Source organism: Pygocentrus nattereri, chromosome 3, assembly GCF_015220715.1.
Source record: "Pygocentrus nattereri isolate fPygNat1 chromosome 3, fPygNat1.pri, whole genome shotgun sequence".
Lineage (NCBI taxonomy): Eukaryota > Metazoa > Chordata > Actinopteri > Characiformes > Serrasalmidae > Pygocentrus > Pygocentrus nattereri.
In genome coordinates, this window is record NC_051213.1 from 49,042,036 (window position 1) to 49,061,464 (window position 19,429).

The 19,429-nt window shown below is 43.6% G+C and overlaps 1 protein-coding gene across 5 annotated transcripts in view; it reads right to left on the reverse strand.

Annotated features, from left to right (window-relative positions):
• LOC108437469 (histone-lysine N-methyltransferase ASH1L) overlaps positions 1-18,657 on the reverse strand; it is a 41,224-nt gene extending 22,567 nt beyond the window's left edge. For 2 of the 5 annotated variants that reach the window (XM_017714573.2, XM_017714574.2), the window contains exons 1-3: positions 17,923-18,657; positions 7,365-8,030; positions 3,163-6,709 (exon numbers count right to left, since the gene is read on the reverse strand). In XM_017714573.2, coding sequence (XP_017570062.1) covers positions 3,163-6,709; positions 7,365-7,859 — 4,042 coding nt within the window. In that variant the 5' untranslated portion in view covers positions 7,860-8,030; positions 17,923-18,657. The remainder of the gene's footprint in view (positions 1-3,162; positions 6,710-7,364; positions 8,031-17,922) is intronic. The other 3 variants (XM_017714571.2, XM_017714570.2, XM_017714572.2) reach the window with 3 other exon arrangements.
• Positions 18,658-19,429: the final 772 nt, after the last annotated feature.

A 19,429-nucleotide genomic window follows, 5' to 3' on the forward strand; every position in this document is an offset into this window, starting at 1 on the left:
TTCTCATCTGCCACAGCAGTTTCATACAGTTTCATGCAAAGATGCTTACAAAAACATAAAAAATATGATACACTATCGCCTTTCCATTCCAGCAGAAGAGGCAAAACAGCTCCCTCTCCTCTACTTTTCCATGTTTAGCTGTTGAGGCTGGTGCAATAACAGTAGATCCTCTCCGATTCCTCTAGCGCCCCCTTCAGGACCGAGTGTTTTAACCATCACAGTGACATAAGAGCGCACAGTGACAGAGTGTTTTCGGTGCATTGGCTGAGCACCATGTTTCTGGCCTAAGAGAGGCTAGCGGGCCTGGTAGACAGAGCGAAGCTGCGTTGTTAGTGCCACAGCGCTCTCTGAGAAAAGCAGCTAGCCTGGAAAGTCAGATTTTACAGCAGATGAAGTTGCAGATGTGCTTTCAAAACAGCCACTGGAAACCGTTGAGTACAGCAGAAGCTCTGGAGCCCAAAGATGGTATTTGGGATAGTGATAATATAGATTAATAATGACAAACTGCAGTTTTATCCATAACAGCGAAATTATCACTAAGAATGCTCTGATAATTAGCCTAACTTTTAGCATGGGGGTAATTTAACATCTTTTTTTTAATGAAAAATAAGAAAAAATGATTAATTTACAGAAACCAAAACTGCAAAAGACTCTGGATAGCTCTGCCCCCAGTTTAGTGCAATATTTGTGACTATGCAAGTAAATTTTGAGTTTAAGAAGCGTGACAACTGAGAACTGACATTCATATTGGTCGCTAAAGCAGCAGAGCATCAATTATCAGAATTTTTATCAGTATCAGATGCATAGTTTTCATAACAGTCAGGCCCTTTTATAACTATGTAAACATGCTATTCTATCGCATGCTTGGCAGTACAGCTATTTACTCTCACCATCACTTTCTGAAAAGATGCTAATTGCACACGGTTATCAGAACTATTCTGATTTGAAAGTGTATGATTATCATGGATCTTACTGCGATATATCATTAAAACCGGTCCCAGTCCCATCCTTAATCTCAACACCCTCCCACACGACCACAGACACAGGATATCACACAGATAGCACTCAGCATCACATGCCAACTCGGCTTCTGCTGAGAGATGCTCCTCACATGCTGAGGTTCGTGTCTTACCATATGTTTACCTGATCAGTGGTGAGCCAAACAGAACTTGCACTGCTGGTGTCTTACAGGGAGCTTTGCAATTTGTGTGTCTTGAGTAGCAAATTGGAGTTGGATGCAAAATAGTGAATTTTTTACTGTGGATTACGATAATCCTCACAACTAGACCGAAAAGAATTTTGGCAGATTCCCTCCAGCAACAGAGGAATACACTCCAAAAACGACTACAAAACTCTGAAATCCGCAAGAAACTAGCTCTACTTTTGCATGCTTTTTGCCCAACACTACCACTACAAACCCTTCAAGAGCAAAAGGACTGAATGCTCTAGCCAACAGTGTTGCATAAGGTTAACAACAATAACACGAGTGCCAGAATCCCACATAACATACTGAATATACAAAAGCTTCTATATAAACACATGTAAAAGCTTACGCCTCTGAAAGGAGTTTGCCTGCCAACTAGAATCTGTTTTAGTAATAACACAGAAAGCCAAAAAGCAGTCTACTCTCTGATTTCTTATGTAACCAGTTAAACTGCGGGAGCTGAACGAGAGGAAACACTCCCAAAAACAACACAAACTACCCCAATTCAAATGCACAAGGACTGTAATTATCTGTTCATGTATTGGGGCTTCTTTTGCAATATTTTCCCAACAGAATGTATAGACAACAATGAGCAATCAAAGAGCTATTCAATCTTTGAAATGAATACGCTCGAAATATTCAATTACCATTCCAGAATTTTCCAATCTGAAAAAGATGAAGGGTGGTCGTACGAACATTTGGTAGTATTTTTCCTGTCTTTAAAATACTGTAACACAAGGGAGGCTTTAACCCCTTAAACTTGTGGACATGCACTTGAGGTCCTCACTCTCATACAGTCCCCTCCACAGTTATTGGCACCCAAGTTAAAGATGAGTAAAAAGCATACTAAGAAATTCACCTTTTGTCCCCACACACAGTGAGAACGACGATAAAAAAGGCAAAAAAAAAGTAGCATCTTGAGGTCACCAAGTCTCCAAAACTACCATCAGCTGCCACCTCCATGCCAACAGATTACTTAGAAGGTACGCCAGGAAAAAGCCTTTCCTGTCATCTAACCACAAACATAAGCACCTGGAGTTTGCTAACTGTTATTGGAACCATGCCTGGATCCATATTCAATGGTCAAATGAAACTAAAATTTTACTTTTTGGCAACAAAGACTCAAGGTGGGCTTGGCGTAAAAAGATTACTCTGAAAAGAACCTGATTCCCACTGTTGCGTATAGTAGAAGATTGGTGATGTTATGGGGCTGTTTTTCCTCTAAAAGCCTTGGCAACCTATTTAGGGTACATGGATCATGGACTCTGTGAAATGCCAGGACATTTTAAATCAAAACCTGGCCTTGGCCAAAAAAAAAAATGGGTCCTCACTGGATCTTTCAGCAGGACAGTGATCCAAAACATGTCCAGATCAACACAAAAACGGTTTACCGAACACAAAATCAAGCTTCTGCTATGGCCAAGATGGTCCCCTGATCTATACCCAATAGAAAACCTGAGCTAAAGAGGAGAGTGCACAAGAGAGGAGCTATGACCTTAAATGATCTGGAGGGATTCTGTGAAGAGGAATGGCCTCTAATTCTTATAAAATTTAGCGCTATTTTTCCTGGCAGAAGGACCTTGTACAAAGTATTAAATGTAAGCGTGAAAATAACTGTGGCACATGTGGTTTTGTTAAATTTCTTGATGATCGCTTAAATTTTTTTTCTTAGAATAATTTTTTTTCAGAGTTACATTCAGCTAATTCTCCAAAAGGATAATTTCTTATAACCTTTTTTACTCATCTTTACTAGGGGTGTCACTAATTGTGGAGGAGACTCTAAGTATGTAATTTATGTAAAAGTATCTAAATTTCACAGTAGTTAACAAACAATTAAGAGTAGTTACTTAGTAGCTTCCAGAACATTCATAGCAGTTAAGTCTTAAGACCAATACTTGAATAGTAAACTTGATGTTGAAGGGGTTAATTCATTACAAACAATGAAGCAAATATCTTACCTGCTCTTTTGTCTCCTAAAGAGGAGAAATCCTGCACCAATGTCCCGTCTTGTTCCATCAATCCTGCTGAGGCACTGGTCACTCCACTTCCCTTCCTGATCCTTCTACTTTGTGTATTGGTGAGAAGTTTAGGCTGTTTCAGAAAAGAGTGCGCTCTCCTACTACTTGACTGCTGAGACGTTGTCAGTTCCACCTCACCTTCCACAGTGTCCTCATGGTCCCTCGGATTGAATTCTTTGTTTAGATTTCTGTTGCCAAGCTTCGAATCAAAACCCCTCATACATTGCCAAGGTGGCTGATGCTCTGACCACCTTACTTCTCCCAAGTTTGGAAAAGTCCTGTCTTTATTTTGTGTATTTGAGAACACTGAGAAGGATGAAGGGTGGCCCCTTGAATTTTCATTGTCTTTTGAGAGCTTATTTTGCCAAAGAAGCCACTCAATATCCTGCTCTCTTTCTCTCATTCGGCCATGTTCATCCCTTCCTTCTCTGCTCTTCTCTCTCTGTTTCTCCCTTTGCCAACACTGTCGATTGAAGCAGTCACAGGAAAAGTTAGAGGTCATCCTGGGATATGTCCCAGGCGACTTTCCTCCCCAAAGTCCCCCAGAATCTTGCTTTGGGACCTTGGTCTTCTTCTTGTGGAACTTAGATGGGCTTATAATGGGGTTTTTAGAGTAGTGGTGCACATATGACGATGGAAAAGAGGATGGATATAATGGTGCAGTAGATGGGTATCCTCGATAGAGTCCAAAACCAAGTGAGGTGGTTGTGAATGGTACTTTGTAGGATGGGTGGAAATACCCACCACTTGAGACTGGGTACCCAACCTTGTGCATCACAGGGAAGTGTGTAACAATTTGTTCATTTGGCTCAGAAGAGCAGCTGTGCTTCCTCCTCATGTTTGCCATTCTAACATAATGAAGGGGGTCACAGGATAAGGCAGAATGTGGTGAGTAGTATCCACTGAAGTTGATCTGAAACATGGCCGGGGTGTGTACGTCTTCTTGTAGGCACTTGAGATCATGAGATTGGCTTTTGCATTTGACGCTCTTTCTTCCAACACTGGTACCATCATCTTCAAGCCTTGTTCGAGTCATGTGATGCACAATATGGATTTCCCTAAGTCTGACAACTAAGTCTTCAACCTCAGCAAGAAATTCTGGGTCTTGCCTTTTGGCCCTGAGTTGCATATACTTCTTCTTGCATTTATACTTATGCCTTCTAAACTTGTCACGACTTAGGCAGTGATGCCCCCTTCTATGGCACTTAAACTTGTGCGGCTCTTGGTTTGCGAAAGACAACAGAGGATTGGCAATATGTGTCCCATTGGAATCTTGGGTCCGACCAGAGCCTAAAGGCAAATGGGCAGAGGAGAGGTGGTCTGAAGGAAAGGAAGAAAAAGCCTTTGCTTTCCCTTTAACAGAATTATTCCCTTGAAGACCAGACATCGTGAATACAGATCCCGTGGCCAATGTTGATGCAAATCCAGTACTTGCAGCCAACTTACCATTTGTTTCCCTATCAGCTCTATCTAACATGCTGTTATCATTAACTCCCACACCAATGTTGGAAGTGAACGTTGTTTCAGAACGAACCTTGGAATTTTGTAGTTCACTGAGTTGCATAAAAGAAGTTGCCTTGACTTTCTGGGTGTTAATGCTCATCTGGGAACTCCGGCCAGGTGACGCTGATGCATTCTTTTTTAGGCTACTAGGACTAGTTTGGGAATCCAATGACTGGTGCATGATGGATGAGTTAAATTGTGCAGTGTCTGCAGACATCTGTTGAGAATTTGGGGAGGGAATCTGTGTGGGGTTTCTTTCACATTTTGGTTTGCGGCCTCTCCTCTTTCCCATGTAAATGGTTCCTCTTTTGCTGACGTTAATTTGGGGACCAAGTTTGCCTCCAAAAGATGTTACAAGGGAAGATAAGGAGTGTGTGGCAGGGGGAGGTGGACTGCACATCTCCACTCCACTGCCTTCCTGAGGAAATTCTGTACCGTTGCGCTGCTTCTGTCCCAGCAGAATTTGCGTGAGAACTTGATCTCTCCTCTTCACTTTCATCTTATTTATTTTTCGAATGATTGTCTTCATTATTACTCTACTGCTTCTGTTGCACTTTTGTTGAGACTCTTTCACTTTGTCTTCAAAGGTCACATGCTGATCTCCTGCGTCTTGTCTCTTAGAGATTTTCGCCAGCTGAGTTGACTGAACTTCGATAGAGAAGGATCGTCTAGGACGTCCTCGTTTTCTAACTGGAGTAGACCTTGGCTGTTGGACAAGAACTGGATCTAGGCCTTGAATGTTTAGAGAATTACTGAATAATGGCTGCAAGTTGTTCCCCTGTAAAGGTACTTCCAACTTCTTTGCTTTGGGACGACCCCTTTTTCTAGCCTGGGGTATTTTAGGAGATTGGATTTCTGAGTGAGTTGTATTTTCAGATTGTTCTGAGCTTGGAGGTTGTTCAACTGTCTTTTGTTCACCCTGAAGTGAGGATAGTGCCTTTGGAGTATCATTTTCTGAACTACGCTGTAGTTCTGTTGTACAAGCAACAGGACCATGGTTGTCATCACTCATCTTTGCAGTCTTATTATAATGAAGGTGTCTAGATTTTTGTTTCTTTGAGGATTTTTTGTCTTTCTTAATGTGTGAAGGAGAGACATTTATTGAGGGTTTAGCTGGAATAGAAAGTGCTTGAGGCTTTAATATAGAATCTACAGAGCTGTTAATATCTGACGAACAATGTGATTTCATTTGCTCTTGATTTGGACAACGCTTATTTCTCTTTCCATGTTCACTGTCAGGGGATCCTTCTGTGCTGACAACATTTTGTTGCTCAAGAACAGGAATTGCTTTGGATGATTTCACTGTCATTTCCAAAGTCCTATTTAGGTCTTCATTTTCATTCTGTCCCTTGCTCCCTCTACTGCTCTCTGATGTGTCTGATGTGTTGTCAGGAAGCTTATTCAAGGACGAGAAACCAGCTATTTGGACGGAAGGGACATTTTGTGCCTGGTCATTTGCACAAGGACTTGGCTTTTGCATAGAGTCATTTTGATGTGGGTTCCTTTCACCAGTTACTGGTCTCGAATCGCTGTTGTCAGAACCTGAATCTTCCCCACAACCTTTACTTTCCTTTCTGTTCACATTCACACTCCAAAATGTTTCTGAATCATTTTCAGTGTGTTTTGAATCTTTCTTTGGAAAACTGGATGTTTGTTCAGGGGGCACTGAGTGTTTTTTGTATGATGATCTTCCCTTGGTTCCATTTGGACTTCCACGACTGGAGTCTGGAAGGGCTTGACCATGCTCCATCACGTTCTCATTAAGAAATCTGATGCCCTCTTGTGGACTGGAGTCTTGTTGCATTGGGGTTGGAGAAGAAGCAGCAGGCATGTGGGAGGATGTCTGCTTTGTGGGAGTAGTTGGAGTTATCCTGTGACCAATGGACAGTTGGCTTGATGACTGTGGTTGAGCTTCATTGGGAGGTTCCTCTAGTGTTAGTTCTTGCTGCAAATCTGTCTTCTGTCTAGTCTGTTTTGGGACAATCTGTTAGAAGGGAGGTTGTTTTATAAGACAATTTTTTATCATTTCTTTCATAAATTCTTTGTGGTACTGCAGTGTAAAATACAGATAGAGGACCAAGTAGGTATGATCATGCTGAGTGAGAAAGAAAAAGCCAGGAAGAGAAAGCTTTAACAGCACAGGAAAAATTAATTAAATGAAAGATATTATGGAATGTAAGGTGGGCCACTACACTGAATAAGAGAAAAATTCAGAGTCAAGTTACAAAGGAAAACAAAAATAGGGGAGTAAAAGTAGATGATTAACTGACTGTTATAAAGTAAATAATCTATGATAGAGATGATCCAGATTTAAAAAAAATAACCATAGATAAAATCTGTTAAGAAAATTAACAGCATGTATCCACAAAGGCATTCTGACATGCCATAACTTTCAGTTCTTAACAGAAATGTCCCAATCCAGTTCTGGTGGGCTCCCAGGTCTTGCACAGTTTTTAGGAGTCACGTTTTCTTTTTCGTTAATCATTTTTTTGAATAATTTTTTTCACGTATTGAAGACAAGTTCAACTTACTAAGCTTACATTTTGCTTGTAACACCTCAAGAGTTTTCCATCCTTTTTATTTGACACAATTAATCTAAAACAAAATATAATGTTTGGTTTTAACAGACTGGTTCTTACCTTTTTAGCTGCTGTAGTATTTGGAGAATCTGAGGCTGGAGACCCCTTTTTAGAAGTCGTGAGAGCTGAGAGAGACTGCGTTGATTGATTCTGATCTGTACTTGTAGACGAACTTGTCTTTGATGCTCGGGAGTTGCCGTTGCATTTCTTCTGGACAGGTTGATGCAGTTGATTAGAACTCTTGCTTTTAGCCCTTGCACCATCCCCTACTGCAGGTGCAGGCCTTTGAGATACACGAATAGTGGGGCGGCAGATAAAGTTCTCAAGGCTCTTTGGAGGTTTCTTGGTTCGTTTTGCGCCAAGTCCCATCTTGACTTTCACATTAGCTTCTGAACTGTCATGCTCTTTACCTGTGAGATCTTGCAGTGCTTTATCTTGGCCTTCGGGTTCTATAGAGGAGGCTTCTTCTGCCTTGGCCCTCATTTTTTTCCTTTCATGCTCTCCTCCTCTCTCTGGTGTTGGTGTCGGTGAATCGGTCTTCCTTTTCTTATCCATTTGGGCTTTCACTGCAGAGTCAGATAGGGAGTCTAAGGCAACTCCTTTTCTATTAGGGGTTTATGATGATAGTGCCAGGTGTTCAGAGGAATGCTTACTAAAGAGATGTTCAACACTGAAGTTTGAAAATGTCTTCAATTCCGTGCTGTCTTCTCTCATTATATCCTTGACCTGTTAGAATAGAAAGGATAAGAAGAAATGTGACAAAAATGTATGCAAAAAAACGAGTATAATATCTTATTATACTATATTATTATTTATTTATTTACTTAAAGTTTACAAAGATTATATTAGGGCCCGTAGGATGCTAAAAATGTATGGAAACTAAGCTGCAAAAATGGCCTGCTTTGAAAGCATCGCATAAGACTGCTTACAGTCCCATGCAGATACTGTTATTAATCATTTCAGCTCACAGCACAGGATAGCTAATGAGAACAGAGGTCATAAATAGACAAGCAGCATTACATCTCTCCAAATGAGGTTCCATATGTTCCTCTGAACAAGCCCCTTGCTAAAATTCCCTAAACCAGTTTCTACAAAAGTGAAACTGCATTTTTGAGCTGTCCAAAAGGCAGGTGCTTTCCCATACAGAGTGAGCTAATTTCTATGGAAGATTCTGAACGATGACCTCAGTGCATTAACTTGCACAGGGGACCCATAAAAGCCAGCAGTCCACCTCCAGCCCGAGGGGGAGGACACACTAATACAGCCTAAGACATGCAATCCAGGGGCGGGTACAGCTGTGAAGGTTGATACTGAACGATTTAAGGCATAATGGTGGGCGATATGGGGACAATACATCAAAATACATGATATGAACCACAATATTTACTTTTTCTAAAGTTTGGGAAGAAGCTGGAACAGACAAAATACACACCAGGGTATCATTCAAATTTTTTCGCTACCATGGCAACATCAATACTGATACCTTGATTTCGATACTGGTTCCAGAATGATGCTTTTTTCAACACCTGCCTTTACATTACAAACTGAAAGTTGGCTTCAGAAATGAGCAGGAGGTGCTGGAAGTGGGTATATTTCCAATAAGCATTGACGTTAATAATACACAAATAGAATGTAAATAAGACAGCCAATCAGACGACTAGATTTTGGAAAAGGTCTGCTTATTGGTTCACGGATGCTGATATGACTTCTGTTTAAGGTCCATTTCTATGGTTTTTAGGCGGCTGATTCAGGCAGTGCTGTTCACTACCAGCATAATGAGCTCCGTTTATTCCTACTGTAAAACGCGGCTTTCACTGGGAGATGTTTTTCTTTTCTAACACTGCGTTTTAAAAATCTCAGAAGCTGCCGACTCGAACTCCACCGCCCCTCTGATTACCTTCCTGTGTTAATGTTGATGATGAAATTTTACAGTGATGGTGGTGAATAATGAGAAGGCAGAGCTGAATGGGTGTCTGTTTATTAGAAGGAGTAACATTAGTGCGCTTGGCTAAAGCGCTTGTGTCACAATTGGCTCCTCCCACTCCATGTGCTTTTTTTTGTTTTGGTCTTCCATGTGCATTTGTTTTGATTCATGCCCCTTGCTTTGTGACTCCACCCCTGATTGTTTTCACCTGTCCCTCGTCTTCCCGGTCTGTATTTAAGCCCTGTGTTTGCCCTTTGTTTTCGCTGGTCTTTGTATTGGTCTTTGTTTGATGTTTGCCTTGTTTCAATCGCTGTCTGTGTAGTTGGTTTGATTCTGGTTTATGTCATGTCTGCCCCACGATCTCTCCGTATTGGTTCATTGACCCTGGACTGTCTCGACCCTGATTTTGGATTTGCCCTCAATAAAAGTCGCTTACCTCTGCACATGTGTCCGCTACCTTGCTCCTCGTTACAGCTTGGGAAATGGAGACTGAAACTGGGGAGCAGCGACTGATAAACAGCAGGGGACGCTCTCACAGTATGCACAACCTACAGTTTATCACAGTTTAGTTTTGTTTCTTGACCTTTATTAAATCAGTGATGGTAGCTGTCTGGTTAATTAATGTAACACATGACAGCTGATTATCGACTTTCGCCAAGTAAGGTAAGATTTCCTAACTTGAGATAAGCTGCAAAAATGTGTGAACATCTTATTTTGACCTACCAGATCTTAACTTAAGACAAAAAGAGAGGAAGTTTCTGTAATACAGCTACATGAAACACAATTATGAGATTATATGTAGTATAACTTGCATAAACAGGAGTTTCCAAAACTGGAGTTCAAAATCTGATTCAAAGCTACAGAGAAAATGGGTCTCCTAACGACCACCTGGAAGAGCTGGTGGATACCAAAACTGCCACCATCGTAATAAACAGCACTTAAAGCTTTGATCTCTGAGAGAGAGGAGAAGATCAAGCTGCTTCAGATCTGAAAACATCCACAGGTGTTTCTGTCCATCCTTCCACTGTGAGAAGACGACTCTGCACGGTGGGTCTGAAAGGACGTGTATCTGATCAAGAAGAACCTCACTGAGAAAAAGAGACGGACACATCAAACAAAGAAGCTGAACGATGGACTGACCACCCCAGAGTCCAGACCTCAGCACCACTGAAGGGGTTTGATCACTTCAGAAAATCATCAACCAGCTTCTAAGACTGAACTTTTGAGGCGTGTCTGCAGGTTCTTTGAGGAGCTGGAAGTGTCTCCTGAAAAGAACAGAAGCTGGAACAAAGGGGAAGAGACTCACTGAACAATCACACAGCTGAGAGGAGATTCAGTCGTTGGGATTGTTTTCTGCTTTGTTTTAATGAGAAACTGATGTTTAAAATTGAAATTCAATGAATAAACGGTGGTCCCTGACTTTACATCATATATGCTTTAAACAAGCTGGAAAACTATGAGTATAAAGTTTTAAAAAACATATTTAAGAAGGAACAGGGTATAAAACAAGTATATAAAATAAGATAATGTCATAATGAGCTGCCATCAAATCAGCTACTTGTTTCTTATACACTCACTATACAGGGGTTGTTCTTGTTCAGTTTAATAGAGTTGGTCTAAGGGGGTTCACACTATGTTTTCTGAAGGTGGGCCGCACTGTATAGTCTTATGTTCCCCAGGGCATTTTTTGAAGACTCCCTGTTGCTAAGCAACAGTCAGTAAGTTGCGCTAGCAAGCTATTATTCCGATATGGACAAATGCACTCATTAAAAACATGCACAGTCTTTTTATGATCATTGCACTTGATCAGTGCCAACTAAACCCTTTTACATACTGAAAAAAGCATAAGTGGTCATCTTTAGCACCTCCCCTTTAATAAATCATAATCAGTGGCGATGTTTACATACATAACCACACAGTGTCACAGTGAGAGTTTATACCGTTCAGCATGGCGGAGCAGAAACTGGTCTGCAGAGGAGACGTAGTGCATGCTCTGATCTTTAAAAGACGGCGGTGGGACGGACGTCCAGCTCATGTGTCTCAGAACACGGCGTCTTCCTCTCGGCCTTCTTTAATAAGGACGTGTGAAGGACGTTTTCCTGAGTCTGACGTCGTTTTAAAGTCATTAACAACACAAGCACTGCTCACTGCTGGAGCGGCACGGTGGTGTGGTGGGTAGCGCTGTCGCCTCACAGCAAGACAGGTGATCAGGGTGGAGTTTGCATGTTCTCCCCATGCCTCAGTGGGTTTCCTCCCACAGTCCAAAGACATGCAGTCAGACCAACTGGACATGGTACACTGCCCCTAGGTGTGAGTGAATGTGCCTGTCTGTCTGCCCTGTGACTGACAGGCGACCTGTCCAGAGTGTATCCGACCTTCCGCCCGATGACAGTTGGGATAGGCTCCAGCTCCCCCTGTGACCCAGAAGGAGAAGCGGCTTAGACTGTGTGTGTTTTCACTGCTGCTCCCTTCACTCTGACTGGACTCACGTGATGCTGTTTTTCATGGTAACGTCTACACTTCTCTACACATGTGTGTAATTCTGGATCAGATTACAGAGATTTTCCACTAGACTATTATCTTAGATAGTTGCTATGGTGTTGTTATGGTTTTTGGTAAGGTTCTGTTGTGCCATTACCATGGTAACCCAGGTGATTGCTAGGTCATTGCTGTAATGTCCTAGGTGGTTGCTAGGTCTTGCTAGGTAATCACCACAGTTCTCAAGGGGATGCTAAGGAGTTGCTATATTATCTCAGGTGGTTGCTAAGATGTTGCTAGGCCATTGCTATGGCACCCTAGGTCGTCACTAGTGTGTTGCTAGGCCCTTGCAATGGAATCCCAGGTGGTCACTAAGGTGTTGCTTGACCATTGCTATGGTATTCCATATGGTTGCTAAGGTGTTGCTAGATTGTTGCTATGTTATCTCAAGTGGTTGCTGAAGTGTTGCTAGCCTGTTGCAATGGAATCCCAATTGGTTGATTAGGTGTTGCTGGCCTGTTGCTATGGTACCCCATGTGGTTGCTAAGGTGTTGCTTGACCATTGCTTTGGAATTCCAGGTGGTTGCTAACATGTTGCTGGACTGTTGATATTTTATCCGGGTGGTTGGTACGGTGTTGCTAAGCCATTGCTATGAAATCCTACATTGTATAGCTGGGCCATTGCTAGGGCACACAGGGGGTTGTCAAGGTTTTGCTGTGCCATTACCATGGTATCCCAGGTGGTTGCTAAGATGTTCCTAAGCCATTGCAATGATATCCCAGATGGTTGGTAAGGTGTTGCCAGGTCATTGCTGTAATATCCCAGGTGGCTGCTGCTGGAGTTTTTAAACACCTCAGTGTCACTGCTGGACTGAGAATAGTCCACCAACCAAAAATATCAGGCCAATCGCGTCCTGTGACCACTGATGAAGGACTAGAGGATGACCAACACAAACTGTGCAGCAGCAGATGAGCTGTCGTCTCTGACTTTACATCTACAAGGTGGACCGACAAGGTAGGAGTGTTTAATAGAGTGGACAGTGAGTGGACACTGCTGCTGTGGGCAATGCTGTGTCTGATCCACTCGCACCAGCACAACACACACTAACACAACACCACCATGTCAGTGTCACCGCAGTGCTAAGAACGAGCTATCACCCAAATAGTACCTGCTCTGTGAGGGTCCATGGGGGTCCTGACCACTGAAGAACAGGGTAACAGAGTATCAGATGGACTACAGTCTGTAACTGTAGAACTACAGAGTGCAGCTATACAGTAAGTGGAGCTGATAAAATGGACAGTGAGCGTAGAAACAAGGTGTATATAAACAGTCATATTACCCAGCCCAGCATCAGTGTCTGGCTTCAGTGTGAGCCTGATGCAGAAGAACGTTCAAAGGCGTTTGATTCACTGAGTATAACATTCATAGTACTCCATTTAGAATTCAGTGCTATAAAAATAATCCCAAAGGAACGAGAGAAAGAAAAATGGCCCGAGGAAAGCAGAGCACACACAGAGCCCAGTATGCCGGTGTGTGTGTGTGTGTGTGTGTGTGTGTGTGTGTGTGTACACACACTGTGGCTATTAGTAGCTCAGCTCAGCAGCAAAGTGGAAAGGATATTTGAGGGTCTTTTTCCCTCACTGGGACCTACGCCTACTTTTCAAAGTTTACCACAATCATTCATTTTACTTCTACCTCCGTCTTCCTCAAGTTCTTTCCACAGTTTTGCTCTGCTTGCCCTTCCAAAAACTCCCTTCTTCCTCCTCCCTCTCCTTTTATTTCACCCACTTTATCACACAGCAAAAAAAACAAAAAAAAACCCCAACACTGCTAAAACTGAAACCAGCTTCCACTGAATAGTGATTAACAAAATGGGCATTAAAGAAGCTCCCGAGTAGCGGGAGGGACTACCTACTGACCAAGTTTCATGTCTGTACGACTTATGCTTTGGCCTGCATGATTTGTTTTAGCGGAGAAAAAGATGAAGAAAAATCCTAACAATTAAGATTAAGTGACCCTTATTAGTTCCACAATTACAAAAGGGTTCCAGCACTTCCACCACTACGGTTCTCAGAAGCTCTATTGGTTATGTTTAATTATAGCTTACTGCTCAGCTATCGTGGTGTTTTTTCACACAGAGTCGATTTATCGCACTACCTTCACATCAAATCCAAAGTGATTTTTTAGAATTATTCTTATTAAAGTCCCCTAATTTTCATTCAGAGGGTTTGGTGTGAAATGGCTCAGACGTCTTTACAGTGGTGGTGATGGAAACCAGGCGTCGCCATGACTACAACACAGATATAGACACTTTATTTACCATCCAGAACCTCCAGAGAACCTACACGAGTCTTCTGAGCTTATATGGAACGTTGAGGATGGAAAATAACGGAAAAGCTGAAAAAATAAGTTTTCTATAGGGACTTTTTTGCCTTCGAACAACCTGCATGCCATCGTTTGTGTTAATGTCTACATTTTTAAAGGCTTTGGCGCCCCCTCTGGCTGAAACGGAAACTGTCCTAGATATGCAGAATACCTAACTGCAAAGTACTTGTGGTTATAAATCCTGAGAAAAAAGATGTTTTAGTATAATTTTGTCACCATTTATTGGTTTTTAAAAATGGCTTAGCGTCTCATCTGTGATATAAAGCGCATAAAATGCTTATGTGTAGGAATACTGCAATAACCCCCCCCCAATTTCCAAGTTCCACACATTTCCATGTTTATATCTGAAATGTATTTTTATGTCTTCCACAATTCGCTGTGTTACGAATACATTTTTGTCCCAAAAATGTGACAAAATTCAAGTTTTCAAATTCAAGTTACTTCGTATTGAAGATGACGGATATGGCGGAAACACAGTATGACGTGTTTCTTCATGAAACTTCATGATACACTATATTTCACAATATTTACTTTTTTCGGGCATCAGAGATACATTTAAAAAATACTGTCAAAAACTTTAAAGTGCAAATGACTTTCATTTGAATTAAATTCACATACTGCATTGCCCTGAATCCAACTGAACAGGGCCAATTACGCTCACTTTATAATCCAACATGTAGTTGGTCAGAGTTCTAGACGTACTAACGACCACAATAAGCCCAGAGAAGAATATTGTATTGTAATGTAAATTTATCACAATAATGATAAATATTGAAATACTGTCATACTGCCCAGCTTCATAGCTCCTGTGCTGATTCTAAGCTTCAGACACCAAATATCAACCCCCTGGAATCAAAACAACATCTGATTTCATTCATTCTGATTAAAAAGAACCTTTGAATTGTTTTTCACCCCCATTGCTCGCTAGCAGCTCAACGCAGAGAAACATTTCACACACACAGGGGCAACAGTGTCCTAGTTCATCTGAAAACAGATTAAAGGGGAAAAATATTTGAATTTAATTATATTCAATTTAAAATATCAATTTATCCGCCAGCAGAATGGCCCCTAGAGGGCACTGCAGACATTACTAGAGGTGACCCTTTCTGAAAAACAGCTGATGTCTGTAACAGCGGCAGCACTGACATAAACCTGTCTGATTCCTTTGAGTCAGTTTGAGTCACTGAACCCCCGTGTTTCCCCTCCCAGCTTCGTCTTCGCTAATCCCCTCTTCCACTCTGAAACGCTCGCCCCTGCCCCCCCCCCCCCCCCCAACCTCCCCCGGGCTCGAGCTTTCACTTTGCTCCTCTCATCCTCTTTAATCTCACCTCGTTTTTTTCCCTTCTTCAAGTCTATTTCAGTAGTTCTCTTTCATGCAGTGGGATGCGATGCCACTCCCCAGTCGAAACAAAAAAAGGCTGAAACTCGTCCTCCATGTACGCTGCACCCCCCACACCAACCATCACTAGACTAGTTGTAAACACGCCTCTTCACGTTCCCCAGCCCCGCCGCGTTTGTCTCAAAAGTGTCCATTTCCGCTTTAACCTCTTAATCTCCAGGGTGTATTTTGGTTTGTCCATCTGAGTCGATGTGACCAGGTCGTAAGGCAAATTATTCAGCAACTGCATGAAATAAATGCACATTTTTATTTTATTTATTTATTTATTTATTGTAAAAGCCCCTCAAATGAGCAGAACGTGTGTTCTATGATCTCCACACATCACTACCTGCTTACAATTTACTGCTGAAAGCCAAAAATCTGCGCCGCTCTTTGTGTTGTTTTCTACAAGTGATGTTTCCAGAGCAGATCACTGAAGAGACGCCGTCTGTTTATAGTTTAGAGCCCAGATTTGGGGAAAAACGGGTCGACTTTCAGTAGAAAAACAAACTGAGTTCAGCTTCTTTTATTATAAGGGTTTAAAATGACGTCACCGTCTATTAGACTGGAGAGAAGAGCTACAGCCTCACACGACGCCCAGCTTCTGAATGGAGCTTATGGAGTATGAATGTTATGTAGAACATGACCAGGTGCGGTTTGGGACCATCGGTGGTCCCGAGGAGCTGAAGAGGTTAAAGACTAAGGAAACCCCCTTCTGATGACTGATCTTACTGTAGCTGCACAAGTGTCTTCACATACACATCCAGCGGAGAGAATTACTCAAACGACAGAAACGACTCATCACGCCGAAGTTAGACGGCTATCTAGACGTCTCGTTTCAGTTTTGCTTCTCTTCTCCTCTCCTCTTTTCTCTTCCGTTCCCTTCTCCTCTTCACTCCTCTTCTCTTCTCCTCTCTTCTCTCTCCTCTTCCCTTCTCCTCTTTTCTCTTCCCTTCCCTTCTCCTCTCTTCTCTCTCCTCTTCCCTTCGCTCCTCTTCTCTTCTCTCTTCTCTTCTCCTCTTCGTTCCTCTTCCCTTCCCTTCTCTTTTCCTCTCTTCTCCTCTTCTCATCTCCTCTCTTCTCTTCTCTTCTCCTCTCTTCTGCTTCATTTCGTACCAAATAAACAGTTTTCTTTACATTTTAATCCAACAACTGCATTTACCCTAGTTTAGCTGTAGTTAGCTCAGTGGCTATGCTAGGAGTCATGAGTGGGAGACACCACAGGGATTACCAAAGGTTATACAATGGATTTTTACCATGAATCTTGGCTGCGGTCAGAAAACACTGACATCTGGAAAAACTAAGCGTGAAATTGGCCAAAACGATGAGTCTGAGGGACTAACTGAAGCGCTAACACTGCTAGCTGTAGGCCCTGTTAGGACGTGAGCTTGCCAGTCTCCACAGAAGAGCGCTGACCAACGGGACGGGATGCTCTGCGGCAGCCGTACGGTCACCACGCCTAGTGCCAAGCGTGGGCTAGAGGGGTGTAACTCCTGAGAAAGCACCCTGCTCCCTTAGCATCGGGCCTGCATGCTCTTCAGTGACACAACTCCACCCGACAGCTCCGGACGCAGAGCCTAACCTCTGTGCCGCTCTGGTGTCTGAATGCAATCAACCCTCCCCCCTCGCAGCAACGTTCCAACGTCTAGTGCGAGACCTAGAACCCCTGACTCCCTATTGGTACTCTTGATTTTGGTGTGTGTGCAAACTTCTTGGGTGCTTTCGGGCCAACCGAATTGACGGCGGGAAAGGGTTTAGAGCGAGAGGCTAGGATGAGTCAGTGGTGATATATCTGATGTTAAATCAGTGAGTCATGAGGCTCTGGGTGAAGTGAGAGAGAGAGAGAGAGAGAGAGAGAGAGAGAGAGAGAGAGAGAGAGAGAGAGATCCTTACTGTAAATCTCAAAGGAGAGCCGTACAGTAAACTCGTCTTCTCTTTTCTGGGTAAACTCACATCCCCCCTGAACCACTGCTGGCAAAGTTTTTTAAGAAACTACACTATGACCTAGATATAAGCCTAGTGCCAGAGTAAAAATAGAATAAACTAGAGCATAAAGGAGGAGGAGGAGGAGGTGGAGGGAAATATGGCCCATCGAAAATATGGGGCTTATTAATTAGCTGCTTATTACAGTGGCGTTTGCAAGCCGTATATGTGCCCAAGGGACATTTGCACGCTCAAGAAAAAGTCTTAACTTGTTCGATTTTTCGAACTCCCCGTTCCACCTTAAATGGTGCAGCAGTTACATTCTGGCGCCTGAGGCGCCAGAATGTAACTGCTGCACCATTTAAGGTGGAACGGGGAGTTCGAAAAATCAGCCTCGTCTGTTGCAGCCTGGAAGGAAAGTATTGCACTGAGATCATCTCAGCTGGCCTGTGCAGCCACGCCGAGCTGGCCTAAAGGCTGAAACGAGCCACATCCACCGCGATAGTGTTTAAAATAATAGTAACCTTACCCCCGAAGGCCCGAGCGCTCAGTCTCGAATTACATCAGTTGTTATTGAAGCTCCACTCCGAAGATCCGAGCGGGCTCGGCGACAAACAACAGCGCTGGTAAGACCGACAGCAGTGATTCCCACGCAGGCTGATGAGGACGGACTCACCCAAGCGGCGAAGACGAAGAAGAGCAAGCCGAAGACGAAGGAAGGAGGACGGACACCACAACAGAAGGAGTCGCCCGGGCGTCTTGGCTGAGCGCAGCGAGCGGAGGGATGTGGCGGGTCCGCCGACTGATGGACCCGCGAGGATGAACGTGGTGCAACGGCGGTACGACACTCAAGTTCCCCCTTTCGGCTCTCCTGCCCCCCCAGCCCACCACCTCCACCTCCACCTCCCTCCTGCTCTCCGGCTCTTGCGCAGTTGTTTTACATCAGAGAGGCGCGGGCGAACACTGTGTACCCACATACACGCTGGACTGATGGGGAGGGGGGGGCGGCGGCTCTGGACCACTCACTGACCCCCGCGGCGCTGATAAAGATAAACAAACAAACTTGCACGCTTTACGGTTCGTGCAACGGCCAGTGAGCTGATGTGAACGCGGCTGACCGCTGGCTTCATCGGCGAGACGGGAGAGCGACGAACTTGCGGAGTGTTTGCGCGCTGAGGGCGTCACGTGCTTTGCCAAGGGGCTGCTTGCTGGGTTATTGCGTAATACTCCCGTCCACTGTAGTGGTCCTATAGGAATTTGTACCGGACTGCCTTAACATGTGTATAGTGGCTGGACCGTGAGTGGACAAAGTGTTGAGAATGATGCACCGCCCAAATAGTACCTGCTCTGTGGGGGTCCGTGGGGGTCCTGCCCACTGAAGAACAGGGTAACAAAGTGTGAGAGAGATAAGTGAAACTATGCGGTCAGTCTGTGTTCTAAAGCCTTTTGTGGGCCGCTTGCTCGACTGCGTGCACTGACCAGTGCTGCTGTTAACACAGGTTTCATTTTGCTGCTGTCCAAAGTAAAGGCTCAGTGCATGGCCAAAAGTATGTGGACACCTGACCATCACACCCTTTCGAGCTCGTTGGGCATCCCATTCCGACGCCATGGGTTATGATAGGGAGCTGCCCAGGAGCTGCTCGGCTATGGAAAACCGTTTAATGAGGCTCACAAGGCAGGTGCTTGTGCTGATGTTGCCTCCAGAGTCAGTTTGAAGTTCTTTAGTGAGTGATGCAACTGAGGCAAGCTGATGAATGAGTGAGTGGATGCGTGGATGGATGGGAGGATGAGTGTGTGGATGGGTCGAAAGGTGGATGCATGGATGGATGGATGGATGGATGGAATGATAGATGTGTGGATGGATGGACGGATGGATGATGGTAGATAGATGGATGGATGAATGATAGATGTGTGGATGGATGGATGGGTGGATGATGGTAGATAGATGGATGGATGAATGATAGATGTGTGGATGGGTGGATGATGAGTAGATGGATGGATGGGTGGATGGATGGATGGATGGGTGGATGATGAGT